At 41.1% G+C, this 12,817-nt stretch overlaps 1 protein-coding gene across 2 annotated transcripts in view; it reads left to right on the plus strand.

The window, feature by feature from the left end:
• The first annotated feature begins 420 nt into the window (after window positions 1-420).
• The window catches only part of map2 (microtubule-associated protein 2), a 31,332-nt gene continuing 18,935 nt past the window's right edge, over window positions 421-12,817 (plus strand). Inside the window, exons 1-5 of one of the 2 annotated variants that reach the window (XM_038720288.1) lie at window positions 421-550; window positions 3,598-3,687; window positions 4,762-4,836; window positions 9,480-9,773; window positions 10,877-12,703. In XM_038720288.1, coding sequence (XP_038576216.1) covers window positions 9,488-9,773; window positions 10,877-12,564 — 1,974 coding nt within the window. In that variant the 5' untranslated portion in view covers window positions 421-550; window positions 3,598-3,687; window positions 4,762-4,836; window positions 9,480-9,487 and the 3' untranslated portion in view covers window positions 12,565-12,703. Of the gene's footprint in view, window positions 551-3,597; window positions 3,688-4,761; window positions 4,837-9,479; window positions 9,774-9,893; window positions 10,735-10,876 lie in introns of those variants that run through there. The other variant, XM_038720289.1, reaches the window with a different exon arrangement.

The following is a 12,817-nucleotide window of genomic DNA, read 5'->3' on the forward strand; positions in this document are numbered from 1 at the left end:
CGAACACACCGTGCATTGTGGCAGGGACCATTTCATTGGTCAACCCTACGTCTGGCATTCTATTGGTTGAGCCCTGTCTGTTTTGATTGATCAAAAATCAATAGCGATAGATATTATTTCCCACTGGATTAATGTGTTAGAACAAATAAGACATTATATATGTTTTTGTTTTTATAAACTGGTAGATTCACTCTGGTTTGTCACATATCAGGGAAATATTTTTTTTAGTCTGTAGCCACATCACAGTCATGTTTTTCTATATGCTGGAGGCTGCAGACAGAGAGGCTGAAACTACGGCATGCTGCTGGCGTCTGAATTACTTTGGGACCCAATTCAGTGGCCCACCTGTCTGTTGCTGTGGCAACCACTTGCTTTACACATTTTGGGTGCCGGCTTTTAAACCAAACGGCACTCCTGCTCTCTCCGTGCCCTCTCAGTCCTGCTGCGTGTGTGTGTGTGTCTGGCAGTGTGTTGCGTTGACTTGGGGCTTGCAGACGTAGTCTTTGCTCGGAGACGGAGCGTTCTCAGCTTCTGTCTGCCTGTCATACAGGTAATACACACTTTTTCTTCATTCAGAGTGTGTGTCTGTGCATGTGTATGCTATTACCTTTGATTAAGGAGGTAGATGCGCAGATATGATCAAACCTTTTTTTTAATATATCAAAGCAGTTATTTGTGCATGTCGTTTATTCTCCTGTCAAAGCCAGTGAAGGGCTGGCTGCTATGTCAGTTGACATTGCTCTGTCAGGGAAATACTGTGACAACCAGACCAGGCTTGTTGTCATCAGTGCCAGTTAGCTTTGTGCATGTGACAAGGTCATTTTTTACAGTTGTATTGTTTTGTGAATGTTTCTGTGGGTTTTTTTGGAAGACTAAAAATCCATGTCTTATTGAACCTAGCGCTCTCGATGTTTTGAATGTCCCTCAAAGTGTGTGCCTGGAATAGACTGCATTTTATTTTTACCCTTCCAAAGCATATGAATATAAGAATGAAGCCTCTTTAGAATAACAGTGGAATAGTCTTGGTAGGACTTTCTCTCTTTTTTAATTTAAAATTTACATTTCCTTTGCTATCTACTCATATATCTTAGAGAGACTTTAAAACATTGCTTTCGTCAGTTTTAAACTTGAACATATGTTATATACAGTAGACAAAACCTAAGGTAAAAAAATATTTTAAATTCTGACAAAACTTATTTAAAATTCTATCTTGACTCAGACCTCAGACTGTCAGTAACCTCAAGAAAAGATGGACAAAGAGAAAATTGGATCACTTCTAAAGCAGCCACATACAGTATGTTTTCATTTTTTTGTGTTAGTTTTAAATATATGACTCTGTCTAAACCACAAAAGAACTTGGAACTGATCCCAAAGCCATGTGCTTTACCCTTGAATGGCAGACGAGTACTAACATTTTAAAGTCTTTATGCACAGGCACTCTTTTTGGAGGTGTTGTCTCACTAAGATAATGGGTCTATTCACACAAAAGCAGAGTCATTTCACCCCAGGTCAATGCTTTAGGGGCTATTTTTAGTTGTTTCATATCACAACCTTTCTTTGTTTTTGACACCTTTCAGCTCTGCTTTTGAGAATTGGAAGAAAGGGTTATACTTGGAAGCAGTGAATAATGTTTGTTACACTTTGCCATTGAAAATGGGAAATGGCTGCTATGAGTTGGTGAGTGGGTTGTGTTAAGTGTTCCCGGAAGTAGTGTGCGTGCGTGCGTGTGTGTGTGTGTGTGCGCGCGTTTGTAATTGAATGCGTGTATGCCTGCAAGCTTGTTTGTGTTGATGTGTGGGCGATGTTGGATAGAAAAAGGACCTGAAACAGCAGCAGTAAAAGCATCACACTGCCACCCAATCCCACATAACCACTGTTACTATGCAAATGAAGGCTGGTTTGATTAGAACTCTGCATGATTGAGATAAAAAGAATAAATCAAAAAATGGATAGAGAAGGATGAAGTGTTCAAGAAACTGAATGACATTGATAATAAATAATAATAATGCTACCAAATTTACTGTGGCACTAAGTCAGCGGCAGATTGAGTGATGTAAGAAGATTTCAATATGTGTCATTGAATTTTTGAGATAGATTTTTTTGAATGGCTGAGCTTTGTTCCAGTGTTACATGTTCTGTTAAAAGATTCAACCACTGTGGGATATTGAGTTGTTTTCTATTCTTCCAATTAAGTATTATGTCTTTCTTTAAAATTCACCAACTGTTTGCTCTTGTTAGGTGTCAACTCGAGTGTTTTCCTGCAGTACTGTCCTCATTTAGCCGCTGTTGCCCACCTGTGTCAGACAGCCAGACAGAGTTGACAGCTTCTTTCGAAATGTTGACACTAGTGAGTGAGTGAAATCTCATATTACTTTTATTTTCTTGCAAAAGACTTCAGTATTGAATTTTATGAATGTTAACTATCTGCAAGCTGAAACTGCAGTTCAGTGTTGCCTTCAAAAGAGGGTAGATCCTTCACCTTGAACACATAAAAGAGGAAGAAGGGGAACTGTAATAGGCATCTGAAATCTGGCTGTTCACAGTCCACTGCAGGCATTCAAAAATAAATATATTCACCAGCGTCGCACAGCCCACACTAACTTCCATGGTTCGATTCGGGCTGGGGACCTTTGTTGCGTGTCAAGTCTCTGCATTTTCTATCCATATATCTACTGTTAACCTCAAATAAAAGTAAAATATTGAATAACAAAATAAATAAAATGTCAAAACCCTGATGATTTTGTCTAGTATACTTGAATTTAAAATGGATATCATTGGATTCAGGCCAGAACAGATGGTGTGAATATGAATCAAAGTGTGTACATTTTGTTTGGCAGTAGCTAAATAAAAATAGCAGCTCTTTGCTTTTTATTTCCAGTACGTAAAATCACATGTCCAAGAAAGATGAAACAAATGTAAATAACTGATAGTGAGATGCCACAGCTTTTCAAGCAGACCCCACGGGTTCATTTTTGAAATGCTGACTATGTATAATGCACACCAGTTCCAGGGTCATTTTTCCAAACCCAGCATTCTCAGAAGCATTATTATTGCCTTTATTATACTCTGTATTGCATTGTCTGGTCCAGGTCATTTTTAGTCTGCACTTGTTACATGATGTTGGGTTTCCATGGTGACACTCACAGCCTTCACCAGCAGCCCTAGCATCCCCGCCGTTATGGAATCAATTTCATCTCCCTCACGCTGGCTGTCATCTCAGATTTTGAGTATATGATTCAAAAGTACAGTATAATAAAATGGATGGAAGAAGAGATTGTTGGGTTTTTTTTTGAGAAACATCTGGTATGTTCTTAACACATATCCCACGAAAGTAGACTGAGCTCCGTGCTGTTATCCAGGACCACCTTGCTTTACATTCTCACACAGTTATTTCACAGATTGAAGCTGCCCAGTCTGACCACATTGCTGTGATGTACTGGCACAGCTGGAGATTCACTGCACCTTTTTTCCCAGCCAGTCTTGGGATTTAAACCGTAATAATTCCTTAAACTTTCCAACTCGGCCACTTATTCTTCATGCTTTTTAGAATAATCTTGAGGTAGATTGACCTTGTCTGTGTGTGAACTGTGTGTTCAGAGCAAGTGTCAGCACGGATCGTGCAAGAAGTGACGGCAGAGGCAGTGGCGGTACTAAAGGGAGAGCAGGAGACTCAAAGGCTGCCATCAGGTAAGCCACACCGACACACATTTACACACACTCGTAAAAGTTGAAGAGGGTTGGGGCCTGTCCCAGCTTGGCAGGGTACATCCTGAGAAGATCGTAGGTCTTTCAATTTAAGAGTCACTAATTCACCTAACCTGCATGTATTTAGACTTTGGGAGGAAACCTATTCATTCTGCTATTTAAATGTCACGCCCTTAATGTTCAATCAAGAAGCTATTCAAATTACATGATGGGACAAAATATTATACACACGAGACATTCAAAAAGTTTGTTGTTGTTTTATCACCATGGAAAGGCAATAATTCCCCGTACGCTTACACCAAGCTCAGCACAGCGAAGAGTGGGGAGAGATGATAGTAGAGAGTGCAGAGAGTGTTACAACACGTGTCAAGGTGGGCAGTGCAGCAGCAATATTGCAGAGAATTGTCTGCTTGAAAAGACCACCGCATTGAATATAGTGCATGAAACATACAGTATGTTGCAGGGAGAAGAGTGTCTCATGTGTGAGTATTTCAGTAGTCTGCCTGAGCTAACTCATGTATTTGATCACCTCACCAACAGAAGACTTTGGCTGCTTTGGGAGTAAGTGAGGATAGACGAAGCAGGGAAATACTTTACATATATTTATTAAACAGCATCCTATAAATAGAAACAAAGCAAAATCTATTTTACACATCAAAGTCTGTTTACCTGCTCTTTTTGTGGAGGGAGCTAATAAATTGCTCCAGGTGATGTCACTTGAGTCAGTGGTGGTAGAAGACTACAACTTTGAAAACATGTAAAGTCAGCTCTGCTTGGAGCATCAGCTAAACTGCTACTAGCACAACACACCCAAAGTGCTGACTGAACTGTCAGTTTGCATTGTGGGTAATATAGGCACCAGGATTTGAAGTAAGAAGAATGCGTGAAATAAGACGATATTTCTTTCATCATCTTTTGATGATAATACGGTTCCTTTAGTGTTGGTCCAGCCCTTACCTGAAAAGCTCTTGATTTTATACAATTGAATTCTCAAAGTCCTTTACAAAAATTTTATTTATATGACCATACTGTCTCTTTATCTATCTCCCTTTGTAGTTGAAGACACCACAAATTTGCCTCCCTCTCCTCCCCCCTCACCTGCTGCGGAGCACTTTGGTCCTGTCGAACAAGGTAGGCTAAGAATATGATAAGTGTGTGGTTTCCTTCTTTTCCATGGCTGAATCTTCTGGAGTTTTATGATCGGCACCACATTGGGGTACTGATGTGGTTGGCTCTGGGGGTACTCTTTAACCCCACCCTCTCAGGACATGCCCCACCTACAGGGGACAAACCACACATTGGTACCTGTTCAGAGAAAACTGTACATACCAGAGTTGCTAAAAGCAGGAACATGTTCTTCATTTTACAGACATCCATTTTTTCCTGAAATCTTACATCCTCCTCCTCATCATACACCTGGAAGAGATACAATTTGTATCTTCATCGGCATCACCATTTATATTGAAAAGAAAGAAGCACTCACATGCATGACCACCTCGTTACAAGTGCACTCTTTTTTATCATCCTCTTCTTCCGTTTCCCTTTCTAACCTCCACACCTCGCTGTCTTCCTACACACTAATATGACAGCCAATTTAGGTAAACCTCCAATACCTTGTTGTTGGTCTTTTTGGTTGAATTATGTTTTTAGTTTTGCATGTCTAATCATGGTGTTGTGTTTTCTTGTTGTTGTCCACTGTCAGTGCTGTTTGTATGTGTTTGGCTGTGGCAACAGATCATAGTTTTAGCTAAATAAACATTACTTGAAGACATAGCTGCTCTCAAGCTAGAGCCAAAGTAACTAATGGCTAAAAATTAAGCCTAGTAACAAAAGTAATGTGTAAAAAAGAAATTAGCTAATATAATAAAGCCACTGTGAACTGTAAATGCAGTTTAGATGAACTGTGGCTAAGCTAGTTTGCCTAGCTGACCATCCAGGCTCAGACTAGGCATACTAGCATATAGCTAAGTATGTGTGTGTGATAGCTAGCTTTCTGACATTACACAGTTATAAATGCAAAGCTCGTAAAGACTGAAAATACCTTATTTAGATATTTTCATATTTATATTATAATTTGTTCTTTGTCTTTCAGTTTAGTCCAGTAGCACTGTCATAAAGTATGGTTCTTTATCTTTGACTTGTTTAAACAAAATGATTTTTGTGCAGCTGCCTGCAAGAAATGGTTGTAAGTGTAACTAAAGCTTCAGTCTGCTTCATGCTTGGCATTTGTCCTTAGTCTGCATTGGCTGGATTGTAGTGAGGAGAGTCAGTAGGTGGGCCAGCCATGCACCGAACACAGATGGTCAGTTTGGTTAACATTGTGTTACTTGTACAGTATAAGAAGTAAGGACTGATTAGAGGTCATAGGGGTTTCTGCGGATGGTGACAGTGTTTTGTATCTTTGGCCAGTGGTAAAAAAGTTCAGTTATTCGGGGTGTTGTTGTATTGTAGGTACTGAAATTTTCAGTCATCTCAAGACCCGTTAAATATGACTTTTTAAACTACACAAGGTTTTTCACTTTATTCAAATGATGATTAGATTGTGTCTTTGATGGATCTGGAGGTTCCTTTAGGTATAGAGGTTTGTTTGTGTACTGGCAGTGAGAAAACACACACGTTACTGATTGTGATACTATTGCAACTACTTCTGTATTATTATTATTATAAATGTTGTTATAAGTGTTTAATTGCTTTTTGTGTTGTAAGTCTTTTATTTGGGCTTAATCATATGTGAAGCAGTTTTTTTTTTTATATATTGATATCTTCCTCAAACGATGCACTATTCTAATTTGTTTGTCTCAGAGTATGGCTGGCCCCCAAAGCTTTGTCAGCTTTGAGTTGCTTGTCGCTGTCTCCTTGTCAATGTCGTGTGTGTTATGTTTCTCTTGCTCTCAATCAAGCTTTGTCTTCTTCTTACATTCCCCTCTCTGGTGACCCTCTCTGTTTTTGTTTCCTATTTAATTTTTTTTATTCTCAAGCTTGAGTTCCCTTTTCACTGTAAAAAATGTCCATCTTAAAACATTACTTTAAGAATTATCTAGTAAAGAAGATAGTTCTGATAATAATGTTAATGATAATTTCCTAAAAACGTGCCCCAGTTGAACTACTGATTTACCTAAATTGTTAAAGTGGTCCTACAGAAATATTAATAACTACTATTTATTATGCTTCCATGACACAAAGTTGTACTTCTATTTTCTGCACATATTAATTCTGTCTATCAACAGATACCAAAAAACTAAATATACCTTAATGCACAAAGCAAATGTATATTTTAATTTTGAGATTTTGAAAATAGAATTTCAAATAAGTGACAAATAATGTGTGCAAAAGTTTTGTTTTGTTAGTTCTTTTTTAAATTGCAAAACCTCTTTTCAATTGGCTTTGTATTAACGTTTTCACAGTTACACTAGATTTGAAGACTCACTATTAATGTTCACCCTTAAAATGGACATTCTTTGGTGCGTTCTCCATTTTTTATATTATATTCTTTTTCCTTTTCCTTTCTCCTTTTCTTCCTCTTCACGCTCTCTTTCAGTCCGTGTGTCCAGATTTCCCTGCAGTTCTTCTCCTTGTGTCTGTCTTGTTTGTAGATGTAGGGGATGAGGAGGAGGCGGGCCCTCTCCGCCGCTTCCAAAATTCTCGGGAGAGGTGCAAGTTCCTCGCCCCCTCCATCTCAGTTTCCGTGCCCGAGGACGACCCCTACCACTCCGACGAGGAGTACTATGAGCACCCATTGTTCAGCCCAGAGTGGACGCACTCGGGCTCTCGCCCCACAGGGCAGGCCGTGGCCTTTAGACAGATTGAAGGTGAACCACGCATGGTTCCTCTTTGCCATTCCCTCCCTTCCATTCCCCTCTCTCTCTCACTCTATTTCTCTCCTTTCTCTTTTTAACACCAATTTCCTCTCCTTCTGTGATTTGACCTCCCTCCATTCCTCCCTCCTTCCGTCCTTCCGTCTCTTCGTCCGTCAGTTCGTCTCTTCGTTCGTCTCTTCGTTCGTCTTTGTGTTTGTTTGTGTGTCCTTGTGATGTTTGTTCGCTCAAAATCTGAGCAATTTCATGTTTGTTCAACAGTCATATTTGTTTTTTTCTTTTTCATTTATTTCACCCAAAGCCATTGCTACCTGTGGTTGCCATTCCGTTAAGTCCAACACATAGCAGCGGTGTCTCTAAAGTCTCTAAAAATTTTTTTTTTAAATGAACATTATAGAGTACAGTTCTCATCAGTAAAACCAAATGGCCATGAAGGTTTACATTTGGGACATGAGTTAAGGTCCAAATGGCTTTCATGAGTATCTCAGAGATACCGTGCCTAGTTGGTGACCATGACCATGCACAGATGTTTTGGTTCATTCCTCAAGATGTCCCTCACCCCTTTAATTATACTGCACCTTGTCAAACCCCTAACATTCATTCTAAACTACTCTCTCTCACACACTCACTGTGGGAGCAAGGAAGACTTTGAGCTCCACATACTCGTAAACATTTTTATTGTCTTTACAAATATAAGACCTCAGTGTGTGTATTTACACTTAGGCGGCACAAATACACGACATAGCCTTCTACAATATCCGCCCATCAAAATAAATCCTTTTGCTTGGCAGCTTGAACAGTGGACAAGAATTTCATTTACACCTCTGCCTTCTCCCAAAGCATTCCCTGATAAAACATAACTCCTCTAATTCTTCTCTCCATAGAAGCACGTCCATGGTAGACTAAAGCAATTCATAACACTTATTTCGTTGAGACTTAGAGAGACTTACAAAGTATTGATTAATCTCCAAATGGCTGTATCTGGCTATATCTATGTCTTTTAAATATATGTATTAATTCAATAAACACACAACAAATAAGAGATGTAAGGGGTATCTAATACTGTGAAACTATATACATTTTATATATAGTGTCACATACTGATTTTGGATAGTGGATTACTCCTCTAGTCTCCTCCAACCCTCATTGCCACTGCTGACAAAAGAACCTAGGGGAAATGTTTTTATCAGCAGCTATGTCATATACAGCAACCTTTGGCTGCAAAGCTTCTGAACTGACTTTGTGTAACCTACGCAAGAACTCAAAATGTTATACAGCAATGGCTGCTGAAGACCAAAGCTGCATGCCCCCATATTGACCATTACACAGTTGATAATCCAGTCTGTGCAACGGCGAGAATCTGAGGCAACGCTGCTTTTTACTGTACTGTACTGCAGCTCTTCATAGTTGAAAGATCCAGGGATTTCAGAAGTGCTCTGAACAGAAATGCTTCCACAATATTGCTTTGTTAGGCCATGAAGTTTCCATTTTCCTTAAACAACCTCAGTTATCAATGATAGTAGGTCAGTCTGTGTTGCAGGCATGCTGTTTGCAATAGAAAGATAGAAGTGGAAATGTTTTTTTTTTTTACAAAATAGATTCTTGATTTACAGTAAATGCTAATTTAAAAATATAGATAGATATTGAACAATTTAAAGAAATCTCTTTCATGCCTATAACCAATATATCTTGATAGTTTCCTTTTATAGTTTCTTTGTATATACACATGGGTACACTATGCACCCAAAGTATTAAAGCCTTCAAGCAGAATGAAAAACCACAGACACACAACACTCTGTACTATACGTGTGATGTACCTATATGTGTGAACAGACATACACTTTAGGTCATATTTTCCCAGAGCTTAAAGTGTCCCATCATAAGTTGTGTTCTCACATAACCCAAGTCTGTGTTGCCTGTAGTCTTAATGTGTCCCCCTCTCACCCTGTTTTTGAGAAGAAGAGACCATGGAGGCTCTTACAGCTGAATACGAGGAGGAGGTGGAAGAGGAGGAGGAGGAGGAGGAGAGTGCAGAGGCACCTGAGTCCGAGGCAGCTCTTGATGAGCAGCAGTGGAGCGGGGAAGAGCCTGAGCTGGACAGCCCCCAAGCTGAGCCCTTAGAGCAGGCAGAGGCCATAGACGAGGCACAGGATCTAGACCTGGAGCCAGCCGAAGCAGCTAGTGCTGCTGCAGAAAGCTCTATGGACAGGGAGGAGGAGGAGGAAGCAGAGGGTGAGGAGAATCCTGAGACAGGTGTGTCCTGCCCTCTGCTCTCCTTGCCTGCATGTTACTGCATTGTCCACTGTATAAGAACGCCAGATGTGTCAAAAGGAACCCATAAGCATATAACATAAGCATTATAATTCAGGTGGAATGGCAAGTAATGCTCCCTGCGCTCTGCTGTGGCTGCAAGGCAACACAGGCTTGTTGGTGAAAAGAGTCACATTCTTTTAACTTTACCTGATTTTATTGGGTTCTATCTTTGCGCTTGTATTTTCTTTTCTTGCTGTGGTTTTCGGGGCCGGCCGTTTCGTATTGGTATGATGAAGTGAAGTGTTGCTGATTGTAACTGTGCTTTTTTTCACTCGCTATAAGCTTACGGGTTTCTCATTATGTTTACACATGGCTTGGTGCTGGTATGCCAGTGCTGCACACTTTTTGTAACCATGAATCATACTTGCTATTAAATGTGGATCACTCATATATTGTTATCGTAATTCTGTGTACATAATTTGCGAGGGATTTTGTGTTGGCTGTCTCATGTTAAGTGTGGTATAGTTGTCTCATCAAATACATTTTTTGTCTGCAAAATTCCAGTTCATTTGTTTGTTTGTTTTTTGGCACTGTTAGTGACAGTTTATGGCACTTCTCTGTCATTCACCAGCAAGATTCTTCTCTGTTTAAGCTAATATTGTTTGACATACAAAAGTCATTAGCCAAAATTTATTTGATGTTAATGGAACAGATTTGAACTGGTCAAATTCTCATAACATTCTGTTGTACTTACAAAGAATGACAGAGATGCTAGGTCTATTTGTTTTGAAGAGTCGCATGGATATCCATTCCATCTATTACTGCTTGTTTCCCATAAATCAGCACCACAGTTGCCTCATGCCGGTTCCATCACATACCATGCCATATTCTCATCCATTTGTGACTTGGTGGACCCCATAATCTCGCCGTACTTCTTCATTGATGGCCGTATCATTGTGCTGTAAGTTTCTGAGGAGAGCTTTGCCTGTTACTGTGATAAAAGCTTTCCTAATCCCTTGCTTAATAAATATGTCATTTGCAGCATGCCAAAGCATTACTTTTCTATAGTGATCAAAACAGCCAACTTACAGATGTCCTTTCAGCTTTGAAGATGGACTCAGACAAGCAGGGCAGCGAGAAAAGTGGTTCCATGAGCCCAGACAGCATTGGATCGGAAAAACGACCAGAGGAGTTTTTTGAGCCTCAGATCCAAGGGTTCTTTGCTGGTGAACGAGTTGTACCAGAGAGCCCCACCATGGATATGCCATCATTTGTACCCCCAAATGTTCAAAACCAAGCCAAAGAATCTGCCAGATCACTCACACTACAGCCTGCATATGGCGAGCCAATCACGGTGTCAGAGAAACAGCCATCAGTGGAAGTGGTGGAAGTCAGCAGCATCAGTGGGCCCTCTGATTTCTCTTCGTTGGGAGACAAAGTTGAAGGAGGAGACTCAATGAGAGACGGAAGTGACAGATCTGGCATGTCAGCATATTTTGAAACATCAGCCATGGAGGTTGATGAGGCTCCCCAATGTAAGGGTGAGGGTTATTACGAACTGAGCACAGCTGGTGAAGAGAAGAGTACAGTTGAATCCAGGCCTCAGGAGATCAGCTACAGCACATTAGCTGAAGCCCAGGATAAACCCGAAACAAAAAAAAGTACATCAGAAAACAAAAGTTTGTTCACAGTTCCTGATAGGAGTAATGAATGCAGGCTTTCACCGGGTAAACTAGCCCTAGAGCAGAGGAGTTACTCACTTAACATCACCATTGGAGCAATGGATCAGAGTGGGCAAGGCAGGCCTAGGATCTTCTCCCCACTGGCCACAGATATCATGTCTTACACAAGTGGAAGTCTAGATGAATCAGCAGACTACCTCCCAGTCACTACACCCTCCGTGGATAAGCCTCAATCCTTCCCTCCCCTGATACTGGAGACTGCAGCTTCCGTCACCTCAGATTCGTCATCTCCTCCAAGAACCACTGAACCAGTTTCAAAACCCAGCTCTGAACCAGACTCTCCGGAATCACCACAGCCTCCTAGGAGCACCTATAAAAATGGCACAGTGATGGCGCAAGATTTGCCTGAGATGCTGGACCTTGCTGGGACCCGTTCCAGACTAGCATCAGAAAACACTGACCCAGAAATCATCCGGAGAAAGTCAATTCAAGCTGATCTTCCTGCTTTTGGTGATGACCCACTAGCTAGCCTAGTTTCTGGGGAACAGAGTCCCGGGGCCAGAAAGAGTGAAAGCCAGCTGGAAGAGATGGGCTATTGTGTCTTCAGTGAATATTCAGGGCCTATGCCATCCCCCGCAGATGTGTTCAGCCCTACAGACACTTCTGCACAGGTCTTCACGCACTCTGTTCTGGAGGAGAAAGTGGCTGAACAGGCTAGGAAATTAGCAGTCAGAGACACATCTGTGGAGGACAAGAGCCAACCATCAGAAGTTCCTGATTTTACTGAAGAGAAAGACCAGAGACAAGTAGAAAGAAAAGAATCTGCTGAAGAAAAGGACAAGGAAGTTGCAGATGATCAGCCAAATAAATCTGTAAGTGAGTGGCCACCTGCTCAACCAAGTGAGACTTTTGTGACACCAACAGTCACTGTGACTCTAGAAGAAGGCGGGAGGTCAGGGAGTGAGACTGAACGACAACCAGTGGTGAAGGCTCAGCATCAGAAACTGAGATTGCAGACTATGAGAGGCAGATCCGCAAATTGGAGATGGAGGACAGGCCTCTTAGTCTGGAGGAGGAAAGAGAACTGCAGGAGCTTCGGGAGAAGGTGAAGCTGGTCCACCAGGAGGCCTATGAGGAAGTGGATGCCGAAGATGTGTACCAGCTGACCGGTGTAGCCAAGGACCGAATTGCCAGGCCTGTCAAAACTTCACCTGCTTCGTCTGTGGAGAGCAACATCGATGATGACAAGCTGCTCTCACCGGTGCTCTCACCTTCCAAGCTTAAACAAAGAGAAGTGTACGGTTCCCCTAAAAGAGTGGCTTCACCAGTGTTAGGAATAAACAAAGAGGAGAAAGAGAAAGA

Source organism: Micropterus salmoides, unplaced genomic scaffold (genome assembly GCF_014851395.1).
Source record: "Micropterus salmoides isolate LMB-PRFRI ecotype aquatic unplaced genomic scaffold, ASM1485139v1 Ms_hic_scaffold_15, whole genome shotgun sequence".
NCBI lineage: Eukaryota > Metazoa > Chordata > Actinopteri > Centrarchiformes > Centrarchidae > Micropterus > Micropterus salmoides.